Here is an 18,375-nt window from a genome sequence, read left to right on the forward strand (position 1 = left end):
ATGCAGGAGTCGCATGCCTGCCTTTCACCACTGTCGGGAGGCAGGCCTGTTGCTGACGGATGCCAGGACATGGTCTGAGAAGTAACTTCACCTGGGGTAAATCTCAGCTGGTGCGTAGCAAACAAAAGGACTCTGTTTCTCCAGCAGGTCTCGAGGGTGCTTTCACACACACTCCTGCCGTTTGGCATCTCGAGCAAGCACTCCGTTATTTACTTCTTACAGGCAAGTGCAAATTACAGAAACACGGCTTTTAACTCTACTCACTGGAGTAAAAGGAAACACTGCTCCATCGTCCACTATGGCCTGTCTGGCTGCACTGGAGGTCTCTGGCAACTCCCCTCCCCTTTCTGGGCCTCAGTTTCCCCAGTGCAAGGAGGAGTGGGCGCTATCACAGAGCCCATCCCTGTGCTGAGTGGCAGTGGAACACGACCACTCTGTGGAATGGCAGGGGTCACCCCCGTGCAGCCACGACCCTCCAGGACCTTTGTCTCCTACAGCTCCTCACTGGCACTTCCCATGGGGAACACAGTCCAGTGAGGTGTCATACCAGTTGCAGAGGAGGGGGAGAAACATGAGCAAGGGAGTGAAAACTACCCAATGCCCCCACAGGGAAGCCAGACTTTATGCAGCATCTTGCATAGCACTGGGAGGCTTTGGGCATGGGGTCCAGAGTTGGGCCACACAGATTCAAAGCCTGGCTCTGCTGCTGATGAGCTGGGGGACTCCAAGCAAGTGATTTCTTCTCTTTAGACCTCAGTTTCCTTATCTGTAAACGAAGGACACTAATCTCCCCGAGGGCTGTTGTGAGGATAAAATGAGATAATGCACCCAGTAGGTGCTCAATGCATGTCAGTGACTATGTCAGCACTCCCCTGACGTGCCCTAACCTCACCGTGTGGACAGCAGACACTATCAGCCTCGTTTCTCAGGTGAAGGCACCGAGGCGCTCAGGTCAGGCTCAATCCCTGTCTGTGCGAAGGCACAATCCGTGAGGCCCGCCCATGGGGTCACCGACCTGCCCCTGCCCCCGCCCCCGCCCCTCCCTGTGTGACCACCTCCTGTGCAGGCTCCCTTTGTCCACCCCACAGTCAGAGCCAGGGGTCAGAGCTACAGGGCCACCAGCTGTGACTGCAGACGACAAGCCTGTCAGACCCTCTGCACCAACTCACAAGCCCACGAGACTGTGCATGCATCTGGGGCACCTTCTCCCAGGCCCTGCTCTGGGCACGGCAGGAAGGCCATTTCTAGACCCACTGCCTGCCATGCGATTTGAGGCTGTAAAGACTCACAGGGGGAGATTCAAAGCCGGCGAGGAACAGGGTCCAGTCTGCTCTGACAGGCAGGTGCCTCTCCAGCGTGGGAAGGGGACTGACAGCTTGCTCAAAGCCACACAGCCCAGTCCCTGCAGCCAGCTGTCCTGGGCTGGGATTCCTCAAGGGCCACTCATGTCCCAAGGGACTCTGGCTCTGGGGTGGGGGTTCTGGCCGAGGCCACAAGCAGCCTCCCGGAGGGGCTGCAGGCCCACGGACTCTTTGGAGAGTGTGTCGTACTTCTCACCCACCCACTCCGTGAATCCTTAATTAAACAGCAGCTGCAGAATTCTGAGAGAAGGGAAGACTTTCATTCCCAAGAAGAGGAGCACCTCACACCCTGCAATAGCTGTCTTCACGACAGCCAGGAAGTGCTAATCAAGCCCTGCCGAGGCTGCAGCCCCTGGACTATGGGGTGGAGAGCATCTGACCTCCACAAAGGTCTGGACCCTAAGCCTTGAGGAGCACAGCTGGGGAAGGGGTGCCTCTGCGGAGACCACCAGGGCGGCCCTTTGGGAAGCGCTGTGTGGGCAGCACTTCAGCTGGAAGGCACCCTCGCTTCAGGGACTGTATCAGACACGGGCAGGGGTCTTCCCTCCCCCCATCTCTGACCAGCATGCCGGAGTCCTGATGAAACGAAGCATATCCCTGAGGTCACCGCAGCCAGTGACCCCTGACACCATCCTGCCACAATCAGGCTACTGTTTACACACCCCCAAGGATGGGAAGCTCACTATATGTATTCAGGTCTGAAATTCTTCCGACTCTCCTGAGCCCTAAGTCCCTGTGACTTCCTGCTTGGTGGGCCCATACCTCACCCTACAGCTCTGACCACCACACCGCTTTAGTAGTTTGAAATCACTGCCCAGGTTCCCTCATCCAGACTAAACATGCAGCACCAGAAAAGACGAGGGGTGAAGAAAGGGGAAGGATTTTGCCCAATTGTCTTCATCCCCCACAGACATTTCCCAGCTATGGGTTCTGTACTCTAGACTCCTGGGAAAACTGGGGCCGGGGCGGGGGGGATTTCAAACTGGTGTTGTGGAAAGACCGAGTCCAGCTAAGCACTGCCTTGCCCCCTGACAACGTGCATGCACATGCACTGCACATGCACACAGACACACTCTCCTGAACAGGGTGGAAAGCGTTCTTCCTTCCTGAGCAGCCTCACTTCTGACCATGCTGCGGACACTGGGTTTGCTCCCTGGTGTCGGTGCCAGAGCAATCCAATCCAATGGCTTGAACTCGTCCCCATTACCCGAGAGCTGGCCTGTCCGTGTCCCATTCCATCTCCATCAGGGGACAGGAGACAGCAAGGGTGCCTCTCGCCTGCCAGTGACGGCCACTAAGGCTGTTATCACAGATTCCTTCTGTTCCCCAGGACTCAGGACAGCGAGAAGCTTCCTGGAAAAGCACAACTGCTTTAAGACTGTGGTACGCTCTGGAGCAGGACACAACAGGTAGGGGACTTGAGCAGACAAGCACGATGCTGCACCCGCCTTCTGGTGGCAGCCTAGTAAACCAGGCCTACGGTGACAGCTTTGACTGCAGCTCAGCGCGGATACATGTGGGCTCAGAAACTTACTGCAGCAGTTTCACCGGAGACCTTATGGGCCTTTGTGAACCACCACCTGAATAGAAGAAGCTCAAAGACCACCTATGGGCCAAAGTAGGCAAGGATCTTTCCTGATTCAGGAGAATGTGTCTGTGTGCGTGTGTGCATGTGTGTTGTCAGGGGCAAGGCAGTGCTTAGCTGGACTCGTTCTTTCCACGATGCCAGTTTGAAACCCGCCCCCACGCTTTTTCCAGAAGTCTAGGGTACAGAACCCATAGCTGGGAAATGTCTATGGGGGATGAAGACGATTGGGCAAAATCCTTCCCCTCTCTTCACCCCTCGTCTTCTCTGGTGCTGCATGTTTCGTCTGGATGAGGGAGCCTGGGCAGTGTTTCCAAACGGCTAAAGCGGTGTGGTGGTCAGAGCTGTGGGGTGAGGTGTGGCCTGAGAGCCTTCTGAAGGGATGAGGCCCTGCAGGGTAAGTGCCTCTCTCTTTCACCTGGGGATCTTGTTAAAACAGTTTTGCCTCTGTTGGCCTGGGGTGGGGCCCAAGACCAGACCAGGGCAGACCCTTGGTGAGCTGAAGGGGTCCATCCAGGAGGGGGTGAGACCCCACACCCGCCTGCCCAACTAGCTCACACCCCAGGCCCTCGAGTGTGGGAGAGCTGCCCGCAAGAGCCCTTTAGACTGCCAGTCAAACTGGTGTTGGCAGGGAGAGGCTCTTGGTGGCTCTGGCCCCGTTCTAGCTCCTCGCACACCCGGAAGGAGCTTGGCCTCCCATCGGCCATGCCAACCGTCAGTTCTAGTTTACCCTTGTGACGAGCGAAGAGAGGAGGCCAGGATATACATGGGGAGACCAGAGTGACAAGGGACTTTCAGCCACACGATGGCCTGGCTCTGGCGCTCAGCCAGGTGTGGGGACAGGGCCTCCTCGAGGAGCTTACAGCCTGGAGGTGAGACCAACTCCGACATGGTTTGAGGAATGCACCACCAGTGACAAGCACAGGAAGCTTGACAGGCCCGGAGAGGCAGCAGGGAGCCTGTGTGGTGAGCATGCCAGAATCTTGCCAATTGGGATAAGGCAGGGAAGAGATCGGCTTTGCGCATAGCATGCTACATCCAGTGAACGGTGAGTAGGATATGCTGGTGCAATGAGGACATCTACTGAGGAGCCTGAGGTCTAGAAAAGCAGTAAGCGCCCACTTGGGCATGACAGGGAAGGGTGGGCAGAGAGGATTTAAGGCAAAGTGAATTTTAAACAAATTAAAAATGAAAACTCTCCATTTATGACCTTTGATGTGCTACGAAATAAATTAGTCACTCAATGTCCCTTTATTTTTCATGTCTGGACTCTGAGATGCATCAGAAACTTTTGTACCTGGCTTTTCACCTCTTAACACTGAATAAACATAAGCACCTCCCTAGGTGGTTTTAACTCTTTGTAAACATCTCTTCCTCGTCGCTGTGCAACATTCTACCCTGTGGGCACACAGAACTCCACTGAACCAACCCCCATCACTGGACATCTGGGTGTTTCTGAAGTCTTGGTGACCACAAATTTTAGATCATAACCTTGGCAGCAATTCTAAGGAATAGAATTTGAACCAAGGGAGTGCACAGAAGATTAAGACTGTGGCCTACGTGGCCACGCTGCTTTTCAAAAGGGATGTGGGAAAGGAGTCTTGACGGCGATGGGTACCAGAATCTAGAAAAGCAGAGTGGGAAGGAGGGGAGGCCTGGGTCTCTGAAGGGCCCTCTGCCAGGTGGGGGGCTCTCTGGGAGGGGCTGAGGTCAGGACGAGCCAGAGCCTGTGGTCTGTGGATGGGCTCGTGCTAGAGGGACAGGAAACACAGACGCCCCGTGCCCCAACAGGCTCAAGAGGAGCCACTCTGAAGACTGGTTTCCTCAGATCCTAAGTGGAAGTCTGAAACCTTGGCTTCATGAACTACAGAGTATCAACAGGACTGAGAGAGAGGCAGAGAGAGCCCTGCGCCGTCTCTGAAGGCCAAGGAGACTGGAACCAAGACTCAGGAGATGGCCAGAATTTCCCCTCGACTCAGCCTCCCTTTTTTCCAGGGCCTTCAGCTTTATAGATCTATATATTTTAACTGAGGTTCTTTCTTAGAGGGGCCCAGTTGTCCTAGGAAAAGGAGAGCCCAACTGGATTATAAAGCAAGGCCGTGGGGTCTCTTCTGAGCACAGCTGGGCATGCCGTACTTGTCTTTTATCAAAGGCCGGTGCCGAGTGGGGGCCGGTCAGCTGCCTTCTGTGCAGGGCCGTGGGCCCCCTTACCTGCCAGGGCCGGGATGGTGACTCGGTTCCACTCCCACGGCTGGTCGTACTCGTCGGCGGGCCTGTCGTCGTCCTGCGGCAGCTTGCTCTCCCGCAGGCGGGGGCTGACAGTGCTCTCGGAGTCGGAGTCGAAGCTTTGGCCGTCCGGTTCGTAAGGGGTGTCGTACAGCTGGATGCCTTTGTGCTGGGACCTGATGCTTTCCTGCCTCTGAAATTCTGCAGGCCAAAGGGAAGGAAGCAGAGCTGTAATGATGCGTGGCACGGGCTTGCTTCATGCCAGGTGACACCCGCAGAGCTCGGGGCCTGCCAGCGGCAGAGGTGAGGACAGCCCAGGCAGCAGACCTTTCTGCGTCTCACTGCTCTCCGCTCACCCCGTGCAGGGCTTGCTCACAAAGGTCCCAGGCTCTTGACCTCAGGATAGAGAGGAGACCCACGAGGTTCACTGCCTCCCTCCCTCACTGGCCTCGGCCTTGAAGGGCGGGGCCCAGGGGTGACCGTGAAGTTCCAGGTGTGCTGAGCCCAGTCCAGGGTGCCCAGGGCTCCCTTCGGCCTTACAGATCGGCACGGGCCTTCTCCACTAGGGCAGCTCCCTGCCCTGTCTGGATTCCCATTCCCTGACTGTAAGCGGTGGTTGGACCCAGTGATCCTTAAGTTTCCCCCAGCTCACACATTCACCTAAAAGAGCTAAAATGCAAAGCACGTCCCAGGGGACTCAGGGTGGCTGTTTTCTCCCCACAAAGGCCCTGGTGCGAGCCTTCGCCTGTGTTTCTATCTCCCCCAGAGCCTGTCCATCTTCTAACACACTGACACACATAAGGGATTTCAGAAGCAGGTGTCGAGTTTCACTTCGGAGGATGCTAAGTGAAGGCTGAGGGGCAACCAGCTGTCTAAAGGAGGGCCCAGAAAGGGCACATTCGTTTCGGGGGCTTGCTAGAATGCCAAGATCAGGTCAGGTTGACAGTCCAAGGGGAGACGGCCCTGCTTTGACCACGAATACCTACCAGGCAGGGGGCCGGTGGGGGAGGCAGAGGGCTTGCGGTGGAGGCTGCTCTCAGCCCGCTCCTTCCAGGAGAGCCAGCAAGTCACATGCTACTTGGCAGCACAGGGCCCAGGGAAAGAGGGACGGCGCCTGGCGCCTGAACTGACAGCCCGACGAGTGCACACCAAGCGGGAAGGGCAGGCGACGGGCGTGCCGTCGGAAAGAGAGTGCTCACTGCCGGCTTCGGCTGGGGCGGCGGGGCGGCGGGGCGGCGGGCGGCGGGTGCAAGGAGATGAAAGGAGGGGAGAGACAATACCACGGGGGCGAGGACCGGGAGAGGCAGCCGCTTACCCTCACCCAAGCCAGAGTTCTCAGGGCATGAAGATAGGGCGGAAGGCCACAGGACCTCAGTCTTGAACAAGGGCAGCTGATAGCACAGACGCGAATGATGTCAGCCCTTCCGAACCAGAACCCTTGCTTTTAGGCCGGGCTTTAGGATCTGAGGCCCGCTCGAAGGGGTGGCGAAAAGTCCCACCCGGCACACACACCCTGATAAAACGCACACACACCCTGATAAAACAGAAGCCTACGGAGGGTGTGCCGGTCACCTCCGCGTGTTTACATTCAGTAGCTTTATTGTATATTTCCCAAACTTCATTTGGGCGTCCCCTGGCTTCATGCCTTTTGGTGCTTCCGAGTACCACCTGTGTTATTATTTACCGTTTTTATTTGCATATGTTGTCTCATTTTTAAAATGAAATAAATTCATTTAAAAAGGAAAACCTTGTATCAACAGCCCATGAACCATTATGCTTTGCCAAAAATAAATGGCAGTCATAAAAAGAAACAAATGAGAACAGAACCGACCTCGCAGGTGCCGCGACTGCCAGCTGGGAGGCCTGGCTCAGGGCAGCACTGCTCACTTTCTGCTGAAAACGGAGGTTACCAACTAAGTTGTGGAGAGCTAAAGAGAGACACAAGCACCAAAAGGAGATGCTTTCTTGGGCAAATAAGAATAATTCTCTCAGCGAGTGAGCAAGAGAATAAAAAAAAAGGAAAGACGTTTGAACTATGTGGTTCACAAGGCACCTAAGATCAGCCTCCCGGGAGGCGTCCAACATTTGGCAAAACAGAGCTACATTGGATTTGACGACCTGGCATCACTTGTTAGTTTAGAGAGGAAGCGTCTTCCCTTCTGAATCTCCCAAACGACCCGCTGTGCCGTCGCTGCTCTGCAGGACCCTCATCATCCTTGCCTCTTGCCTCCTGCCTCTGAGGAGTTCCGACGGGTGAGGATATGGGGAGTGTACCTGGCAAAGCCGCCCTCCTCTTCACGGAACCCACAAGCAGGCCCGGCAACCACCGATGTGGAAGCTACAGTTTACAAAGGACTTTTCGTGCGGATTGCCACTTAATCTAAGGACACCACAAAGGAATTCATGGATGCGTTTCCGTGGGCCCCCGATAAGCAAGGGCGCCTTCCGATCGCTCGTACTTTCTCTCACGCAGCCCGGCTCCAAAGAGATACTCGGTGAATGTGGGTGGGATAAAGAAACAAGAACTGACAGCCAGAAACCACTCTTTAACCCAAATCCCAGTTAATTTATGAAAGTCCCCAACAACAATGATAAAGTATCTGGAACAACATGACAAACGCGTACAGTTTAGCATTACACAATATTCAGGAGAGACATATTCTACATAAAAAAAAAAGACTGAAAGGAAAACGTGCAGTGAACAGATTAGCTATTAAATCATAGGAACCTGTGACTGTATTTCTCACACAGGATTTATTGTTCCGAAAGCATCTGCACTTTACCAAAGCCGTGTTAGTAATGCATGCGGTTAGGACAGGGGATGTTTTCATGGTAATCATTAAAATGAGAGTTTCCCTGTATTACACGGTCAATTCAAATTTTCATTAAGGCCTTAACAATAGAGAACAGTTAAGTAAATTATGGCATGTTAACCGGATGGAATATTAAGCAGCCATTAAAATGATAAATCTGATGATTATGTAGCTACATGAAACGCGTGCATGAAATTAGGCTAAGTTAAAAAGTAAAATACAAGCCTGTTTATGAATTGAGGGCAAACTGCATAACGTGGGCTTTCTAAACAAGGTCTGGCCTGTGAACAATACTCCAAAGGGAATTCTACCCCTTCCTTAGAAATGCTGGGTTTGCTTACGCAGAATCTACCCAGGATAGCTAACCCCTGACGACAGCAACGTAGTGTAAGTATAGATACACACAGACAACAAGGTGAAAAACGGTGCGGGAAGATAAATGGCTAATGTATATAGGAGAAGGGATGACGGCATAATTATTTTTGAAAGTTGTTTTAAATGATGAACAAGGACATGAGTTAAGAAATGTAATTAAGACAGGAACAGAGGAAAGTATGATTCTAAGCACACCGTGCTCATACAGGAGCTGCATGTGCTCAGAAGGCACCTGCCTCTCCCTGAGAAAACGCCCGTTTCGGGAGCATCTTCTCTCCCCCGTCAGCTCTCTGGACGTTGCCATCTCCTGCCTAATCACCAGATCCGTCCTCCTTATTATCTGGACTGATGCGTGACGATCCAGAGATGGATCTAATAGGGAAGCCAGTGACCATATGTTTCCATTCACAAGTTATCTGGACATCACCATCTATAAATTCACAGAAAATGACCTTTAACATCGGGTGGCAGGCTGCGATTTCATGCCTCTTAGGCAGTAAGCAGAAACATTAAATTGACAGAGTGGGGGTTTCTTTTGACCTCTAGAGTAGAAAGGTTTTCAAGTGGAATTACATACGGAGAAAGAACAAAAAATAGAACAGTTTCTCTAGAATCAGTGCACGTTACAACTGGAAGAGAGCCCAAGAATTCTTCTGGGCACATTTGCAAAGGACACAGAGCAGGGTATCTGGGCTGAGCTGCTGCCTGAGAACAGGGGACCATCTGAATACAGGACCCAGAGGCAGAGGCAGAGGCCACGGTGAGCCAGGAACCTCCTGAGTGGGGATGCGGAGGGCTCAGGGTCCCTCAGCCCACAGGCAACAAGCTACACTTTGCTCCAGTGTGTACCACTCTGGGCCTTCCTTTCCTCCCTTTGGCTGCTAGGAAGCTCGGAATTCACTTTGAAGTTTTAACCTCAGTAGCTATGTTACTCTAGGTATTGGGCAGATTCACTGCCTCCTCTTCCCATATGTTTCTTTGTTTTTTTTTTTTTGAGGTACCAGGGCTGGGGAATGAACCTGGGGATCTTGTAAGTGGGAAGTCGGCACTCAACCACTGAGCCACATCGACTCCCCTGAGTTGGTTTTTTTATTCGTTTGCTTGTTTTGTTTTGTTTTTAGGAGGCACCAGGAACCAAACCCAGGACCTCCCATGCGGGAAGGAGGCACTCAACTGCCTGAGCTACATCCACTTCTCCATATGGATTTTGATTTCTATTATAATGGCCTCCTTATATACATTTCTTTGTATTATGGACCTCAAATCTGTATTTTTGAAAGCACCTTTCAAAATACACCTGATTTACAGGCATTTAAATGAAAAAAGACATAATACTTTGTGGTAAATGTATTTCATCAGTGAGAAGACTAAAAGGAGAGAAACATTAAAAAAAAAAAAAAACCCAAAAAACAAAAAACCTCTTTACCTACCCTTTGGGAACAGAAAAGTGGGGTTTTTACGCTGAAAGATTGAGACTAAAGGTATTAATGCACCCAGCCTTCTGAAGCGTCAGCCAACACCAGTCCTTACACCCAGCCAGGTATCTACTGGATGCCCAGCCCGAGAGCTAGGCAGGGATGAAGGAAACACAGTCCTTTCCTTTAGGGAGCCCCTAGCAAGCAAAGGCCAGAGCCTCAGCGCAGAGGCAGCTCAGGTTCTTTATCAGGGGAGCAGACATGCTGTTAGAACTCATAGAACTAACAGATGGCTTTCAGCTGGGGAAAATCTGGGAGAGCCTTAAGGAATTTAGACATGAGGTCATGGCACAGTGGTGTGGCAGAGAAAATGGGCGTTCCAGTAGAGGAAAGAACGGGGGCAAAGGCACGGGGGCTGGGAAGTGTCCATGGGGAAAGGTGAGGAGGTCAAGGAGGCTTGAAGGCTCATAGGTGCACAGAGGTATCCAGTGGGAGACAAAGCTGGAGGCAGGTGAAAGTCGGTTTACGGACGCCTTGAAGGCTGCAGGAGGGCACCCCAAGAGTCTCTAGGAGAGGAGCCTGAGGACCTCTGGGCAGGGTGGAGCTGGGCAGGGAGAGGCTGGCACAGACGTGCAGGATCCTGGTTAGAAATGACAGATGCTGGCTGGCAGGCCCCTCACCTTTAATTTTCCCATCCAGGCTGGTCTGGGAACTCATACCAGATCCCAAATCATAGGGTGGACAGAGTTCAGTGGGGATGTGTGGCTCTGGAAGCCTCCCATTCCCAGGCCCTGCCAACACCTCTCAGCCCAAGAAGCCTCCTCATAGCCGTGGCGGGTGTGCCTGGCTGGGCCGTTAGCATAGCCTCCTTGGTGTCACTGAAGGGTGAGCTATCAGTGCCCAGCCCTGATGACCTCTCCCACCTGGCTCCATGGCCACCAGGATCTATGCCTAAGACACCAGGGTTGCATTGCTGGAACACCCCACCCACCACCGACCAAGGCAGGTCCTGGCCCCACCCAGGCCCCCTGGGTCCACGTGAACAGACAGGTAAACGCAGCAGTCTGGTGGCTGAATTCACAGATCCCACCACACTGCTTGGTCTGAATCCTGGCTCCAGGAGGTGACCCAGCACCAGAGTGAGGGTGACAACAGTCTGTGCCTCAGAAGGATGTTACGAGGACCAGATGAATTAATTCAGAGGCAGTAAGTGTTTGGACAGAGCCTGGCATGCAGGAAGCGCTCCATCAATGTTACTATTGTTAGTTGAGCAATCACACTGGGGGCTTCCTGGGAGCACCATCTCCTGCGAAACAGCCCTTCATCCCTCAGAGCCACAGGGTGGACAGAAGCCCTGCTTAATGAGACCTGACAGGCCAACCCTCGCTTTCAACACTAGCCTCTAGACCTATTTCCACTTCTGGGCCCAAAACTTCCGGTGTAAGCTGCTGCTCTGGCAATCTGACACCCCCATGTGGGAGCCCTGTTCTGGGTCGGCTCTTGTGCAAAAAGTGAAGCATATGGAAGGCCTCAGTGATCAGGAACCTGACTGCATTTTACAGACGGGGAAACTGAGGTCTGGAGACCAGAAGAAAGTAGCAGGAATCAGGGCTCTTTCTGCCTTTCCCAGACTCTTTCTGGCTCAACCTTTTTAAAAAAAATCAATTTGTCTTTGTTTTTAATATTCTGGAGGCAGGGGCATCTATTTCAATCAGTCTCGGAGGTGTTAAAAAACACATGCGGTGCAGAGACAGGGTGCTGAGCGCCACAGGAGTGACGGGCAGCTGTTCCTAATTAGACATGCAGATGAAACCCAGCCAAGTTCCAGGGCACCACATCAAAGGAAGACCAAGGACTTTCTCTCCATCTGAGATGTTACAACATCTGCTGGAGAAAGCTCCTCCCCCCAACCAGGGAACTTCCACAGATGTCTGAACCCAGGTGTCCCTCGGAGGCAGTGGGGGGGCTGCCTCGGGCGGTGGGAGTCCTCCCGGGCAGACGCCGCGGGCCAGTAAGGGCAGGGCAGCCCCACATCGGAGCCTGGAGACAGCCCAGCCCTCACGCCAGGAGGCCCCACCGCCTCCCCCTTTATCTAGTCCAGTTTCCGGAGCTGTCTAGAAGCCAGGAGACTGACTAATTGTTCCTGTACCATCTCTTTTCCAGGCGTGCACAGAAATACCCAAGAAGCAGAGGGTGAGCTCCGTGGAAGCAAGAGGTGTGAAACGTAACAATGGTTCTGCCAGAAGAGTGGGGCCCATTGCTGCCCGCGGAACCTGTACTGCTTGCTCTTTTATGCTCAATCCAGGGTGAGGAAAAGGCCGGGATCTGGTGTGCATGATGGTAACAAATGTGCTTTTATCTTGATGCTGCAGAGGTTGGGGGTGGAGGGGTGTTCTCTGCAATAATGGCTGTGGCCGTCAGCCTGGCCGTCCATCTGTGCTCCTCCAGCAACAGCCTTGCACATGGGGTTCTCTGTGTAGCTGCAGGCCCGTGTTCAGTTGCCATCCCCAGAAAAGATGCACTGAGGTGAACTCGCTGCTCCAGGGACCCGGCTCCTCTGGGACCAAAGGCAGTGAGGGAATGAATGCATCTCCCCATGAGGGCCACTTTCTTAGGAGACAGGCTTTTTAGTTCCACGCCACTTGCAAGACGCAAATTCATAGCCGAGTGGGGAGCCTGCCTGCCAGGCACTGCCTGGGTATGGGATATAGGCTACTTTTCATCCCCACTCCCGAGAGGCTAGTGCTATTGTCTCTATTTTACAACACAGAAACTGAATCTCAGACAGGGTAAGAGGCTGGGCCTAGACGACCCCAGTTTTGCCTCGCTTCAAGTGCCCTGGAGGGTTTGTGCAGTGGGAGCTCAGCGGAGGCAGAAAGTAAACCCAGTACCAGGGACTTAGGTGGGCTTCATGGAGGAGGTGGCACAGCACAGAACCCCAAGTCCTAGTATGAGGAAAGCCCTCAAGAGAGGATTATTGCTAGGGTCAGAGAAACCAAAGTGCCCCTCTGTGTCACAGTGAATGGTGGGCCCGGGTCTAGAATCCACTCAAGGATTCTACTTGATCAGGATGGTGCTTTCACATACAAAAAAGTCCTTTTAGAAGCTGGCAGGAAACACCAGCGTATGGCAATCAGCTGATGAGGGCATGAAGCTCGAATAATTAGAGCACCATCCTTTCAAGAAGTAGACAGAGGACTCCAAGGCTCAAGAAAAACATGATCTGTAAACAGCCCCCAAATCTGGAAATGCTGGCATTTCCAATAGGATGAGGGGTAGGGGTCGGGCTGGTGTGGGGAGGTGCCAGCAACCCCAGGTCCACCCCAAGAGGGGAACACCCTCTGCCCCCCCCAAAGCAGACAGAGGGTCCAGCCGAGACTCCCTGGAGCCTTGGCAATCAGAGCCAGACACGGGGCCAGCCTCGTGTCTTCTGAGTATTGGCAGGCTGTACTTATGGACAGCCTCCCCACTGCTCCAATCTTCCAGTCTGCTGGGCACGGTAGGTCTCCGCTTGGGGGGTAGGGAAGGAAGCGGTGCTGGAAAGCTTCTAGGGAGGCCTTGGGCCACATCTAATGTGATGAAACCATGGGGGACTGGGGTTCAGGCCAGACCAGTCACGCCACTCCCTCAACCCCACCGGGGCCCCACCGCTTGAAGAGCCGCCTCGCCTCTATGTTCTCACGGAAGCTCGCAGGGTGAGCACTCTAAGCAGGGCTGGCAGGAGCTATGAACAAAGCCCACCTGCCTGAGAGGAGATCTGTGCCTTAGGCAGGCCCAGTGGCTTGGCCAAGGTCCCTATGACTCAACTCTAAATAACGCAGTAATGACAGCCACGAGAACCACCGAGCGCTGAGCGTCTCCTTTATGCAGGGTCTGTGCTAAGTGCAGGACTGAGGCTCACTTAAGCCCCCAACCCCGTGAGTGGTGCTACAGACACCACAGACACACACTGCCATTTCAGACGGTACCACGACCAGCGGTGGAGGCCGCCGGGACCCAAAGCCCATGCTCGGAACCGGCGCCTCTCCTCCACGGGGCATAAAAACACCAGAACCTGCTGGTGTCAGCAAAGGGCGCAAGCACCGAAGAGCCGACCCAGGTCCAGTCCTGGGTGCTCCCTGCTGAGGGATGCTGGCAAGTCCCCTTGGGCTCTAGTTACCAGTCGGTTCACTAACTCAGGCCACCTCGGGGGACCCCCCCTCCAGCCTTGACGTTTGACCTGACTGGGACTACACGCAGGTCCTCACAGGCATCGTTACGGTTGGACAGCCCGGGAGGAAGGCAGAGGGTGGCGCCGGGAGAAGGGAGCAGCCGCCCTTCGAGCACGTCTTCAAGACTGTTCCGGCTGCTCTCGAGGGGCGGCCAACCCACGTTGCTGGTTCCAGTCTGGCTGGCACTAAGCAAGGGCTTCCAAACTGGCATGAGGTGCAGGTGCCCACCCCCAAGGGCAGGGCCAGGACCCTCCTCAGGGTCTGCCCCTTCCCCCACCCAATGGCCTAAGGAGGCGCTCGGTCCGTGCACTTGGGCAGCTCTCGCTACGTGCCAGGTTTCCCAGTTGAACTGGCCAAACCCCACCCGTCCCCATCTGGCGGCAGCAGCCCTGGGACTCCCTGGGTCACTGCCTCGTGCCAAGGGGCGCTGCTGGCACCGTGCCCTGCGCCCAGTGCAGCTGCCCCACCGGAAGTGGCTCGCTGCGATCTGGCAGGCTCCCTGCCCCAGCCTTCCCCTCTCTGGAACAGCTTCAAGTGAGGAACTAATCCCCCCAGGGACTGAAGGCCAGCCTTAGCCTTCTGGACGGTAAGGAGGCGGCTGCCAGCCCAGGACTGGCCTGTTCCGCCCCCCACCCCCCCACCCCTGCCTGATCCACCTGAGCTAAGATTCCTGGTAGGTGAGGTGGGAGGGGCTTAACCAGATGATCAGGAGGCCTTTCTGGCTTGAGCCCCTCCGTCTGTCTGGTTGGATCCTCTGTAGGTGGACTGAACTGATGTGTGCTCTTCGTTTCAGTGCTGTGGGGCCAGGGGGTGGAAGAAGGGGGCATACCCACCCTAGGTGATGCTGATCTCTGCCTTCACACCACCTCCCACTAGACTCCTCCAAAATGCAGCCATGGTATACACCGGGAACCCTGCCCAGTCGAAGCTCCACGCCAGTGAAGCACCATGCTTTCCTGCCTGTGAAGAGCCCCTCCCTGCCTACCTAGCACACAATTCCTGGGACAGGCTGCTTGTCTCAAGAAACACAGCTGCTGCAGAGTTCGTGACATGCCACAGAGGCCTGGGTCTGGAAGAAAACCTCTTCATCACAACGCAGTGGGGATCTGCCATTCCCTGACCCAAAGGAGCCAGGCGTGCGGCGTGGCAGCAGTTCCCTGAGGGGGACCTATAATCCCATCTTCAGCAAAGCCACCCAGCTCCAGGGATCTTGGTGAGGACCCCTGCCCAGCAGTGACCACCTGCCACGGGCCAACCCAAATTTGCCAAAAAGGCTCCTTCCGACCATGGAGCACTTTACAACCCACAAAACACCCGTTCCATTATGTCGATGACCACCTGGCTGCAGACAGATCTGGGTGGGCAGAACTGGCCTTCCCCAGGGTGGGAAGTCAGCAGAGACAGAACTTTCCAACTCCTCTCTGCTGCGCTTGTACGTCTCAGGCTCAGAGCCCAGGAAATCCTATTTGGTGGTTTGGTTTCGTCTGAAAGAGGCATGGGGGAGGGAAAGGTATGTGAGGTGCTACACACAAGAAACAGGAATCCAAAAACTGCCAAAGCTGTTCGAAATTACTCTCGAGTGGCTCTTTCCTGTCAATGGCGATTACAGGTGACACCATCCACACAACCATCCCGAGAACTATTTGGAAGGAAACATCTGGATAATGGATACTTTTATGCTGGAAAAAAACAAGGCCAGTCCCTCCTCAGGATCCTAAAAAGGAGTCCTGCAGGGACCTGATATGGTGTGAGAGGGACTGTCAACTCCCGGACACTGAGTGCAGAGGCACCTTGAGGTTCTGAGGACACAGCCACCCGCCGCCGGGGCCTCCCCCAGCTGGCTGCCCTCCGGGATTGCTGTTGCCCAGAGCTGCAAGTCTGGGGTCTCTTTTCAGTGTGGGACACGAGGTACTGAGCACCCACAGTGTAGGGGCAGTGCCAGGCTCAAGGATGAACTGGAACCTGCCACCAGTACTTCTTTCTAGACACTGAGAAGGTGCCTCTGATACCCTTTCAACCCGTCAGCCCCCGTCCCCCTGGCCCCCCAGTGTTGGTGTGGGAGCCCCACAGGCCCTCCCTGCACAGTTCATGGCACTCTATCGGGTTTCTAGCTATTTACACACTTAGCTCCCCATGCCCACCCAGCTTCTCAGGGCCCATAGTTCAAGTCCACTCCATCTTGACACATCCCCTGCGGTTCCTAGCCCAGAACCTAAGTCAAAAGATGCTCAGTAAATACTGTCCAAAGAACAACATAAATGAACAACTTTTAGCAAATTCAGAATTTAGAACAAAAGTATTATTTTTAAAAATATTTCTCTAACTTAATTAAGAAGGGCTCTACACTCACTGACTGTTGGAGGGAACACAAACTGGAAATGGCCTTTTTGGAGGGTAATTTAGTAGATCTAACAAAAAATAATTAGCCCATGACCTGACGTTCTACTTCTAGGAATCTATTCTACAGAAAGACTTAGGAGCACATGCTCCTAAAATAAATGCACATGGATGTTTGCTGCAGAAGATGAGAATGAAAAACTGGAAACTTAAAAAGTCTATGGCTAGGGGAATGATTGAATACACTGTGCTATGGTCATACTATATTATATAGAGAATCAGTCAAAAGAACTAACGAGCTTGGACATTATCTATGATATAGAACAACGTTTAGAAGAACTTTTTATTTAGAAACAAATTCTGTATTCTGGATATGTAGATATGTACATTTTTGTAATCGAGTGGAGAAAGAAATAAAAGAAAACAGACTATTAACAATCCTTGTCTCTAGATTTTTTACTCCCTATACTCTGTATCTTGAATTTCTTACCCAGAGCATGTATTTATTTTCAATATCATAATTAAAACATTTTTCCTGAAAAAGGAAGTTGTAAACGTGGTACATAACAACTGTCCCCTTTAATATTACTGTTGTTTGCAATAACACTGGTGGAGTGCTTACCCTGACCCAGGTGTTTCACATTAACTCCAGTACAGAGGAGGAAACTGAGGCCAGGCAGGAAGAGACCACTTAAGATCCTGCGGCAGAGCTGGGCCTTAGCCGCATCCGCCTTTACGTGAGCCGGTGCACGCGAGCCTCGTCACTCCACGCTGCTTTTGGGAAGCACCGTGGCTGTGGAATTCCCTTGTGTTCTCAACATTCCGGTGGTGTTGGCTTTAGATCAACTGTCTCCTTTTGTGACTGTTCCTAAACAATTTCCATTTTGAATGATGTTTTAGCATTTGAAATTTAGGAAATGGCGTTCAGAGCAGATGTTTTGGTGTTTACCTCTAAGACATACAATGTAATTACAAAAGGCTTTTAAATATGACCCTGGTCACCTATGGAAGCATATCGGCTTTTTAAAGACACACTAAAACTAAAGCCACAGTCATGGCACCACAAATGGCAAGAGATTTCCAAAGAAAGAGAGCTATGAGGACAGATGATCAATTTTTCACTGCAAAGGCCCTGACTGTCCCAGGAGCTTGATGTCCTTTTTCTAAATCACAAGTTCCCATCAGCCAACTTTGACCAGCAAGCCTGCCTGAACCAAAACCCAAGGTATCTTGAGATGGATGTTTACAGGTTGCCTTTTGGGGAGGGGATGAGCTCAGGGATGAAGGTCAAGGCCTGGCTACCCAAGAAACGAAGATGCAGTTCCTGAAAGACGGACTTTACCGAGGGGCTGGGAAGGGATTACAAGCGGAAGGCAGAGTTTTTATCCACAGGACTGACAGGATTCAGGCTCCGACAGTGAAAAAGAATTGTGCTTTGGGAAGTGGACTGCTGGCCTCTGCCCTAGAGAAGCTCACAGCCTGAAATAGTCTGCTTTGGGGCTATTTACTTAAGTGTGTCATCTGCCAGGCTGAAGGGGCTCACGTTTTTAATGAAGAGGCAACAAGAGCCAGAGGTTTCTGAGGAGGCTGAGGGACTGAGTACAGGCCTCAGGTTTGCCCCACTGCATGTTATCCAATGCTGGGGAAGGTCCGGGTTCAGCAAGTCAGGTCCCTGCTGACCTGTGTCCTCAAATTTCAGACTGGGATTCTCACTGCCACCCCAGCCCTGCCACCACACACAGGGCAGTGAAAATGAACTGGCTGATGCCAACACACCTCAATCAACAGCAGGTCCAATGGCAGCTGTCATGGGCAGGGCCCCTGGTCCAGAACCAAAGGCTATAGATGCCTGAGAGAAGCAGGGCCCGGGGAGTATCAGAGGTGTGTACGTGTGTATATGCACACACACACTCACACACGCACACTCCAGGCCCTCCAGCAGCTCAGGACAGCAGGTTTCTCAGGGGTGGGGGGTGTGGAGGGGAGCATTTCTCATCAGGTGTCTACAGGTTGAGTGTTGCAGGCGGGAGTCAGATATTGTGGTCAGTGACA

At 53.2% G+C, this 18,375-nt stretch overlaps 1 protein-coding gene across 1 annotated transcript in view; it reads right to left on the reverse strand.

Moving 5' to 3' along the window:
- Positions 1-18,375, reverse strand: part of SHB (SH2 domain containing adaptor protein B) — a 124,299-nt gene that overhangs the window by 43,092 nt on the left and 62,832 nt on the right. Inside the window, 1 exon segment of the mRNA XM_058302099.2 lies at positions 5,158-5,373. Coding sequence (XP_058158082.1) covers positions 5,158-5,373 — 216 coding nt within the window.

This window comes from Dasypus novemcinctus, chromosome 8 (assembly GCF_030445035.2).
Source record: "Dasypus novemcinctus isolate mDasNov1 chromosome 8, mDasNov1.1.hap2, whole genome shotgun sequence".
Classification (NCBI taxonomy): domain Eukaryota; kingdom Metazoa; phylum Chordata; class Mammalia; order Cingulata; family Dasypodidae; genus Dasypus; species Dasypus novemcinctus.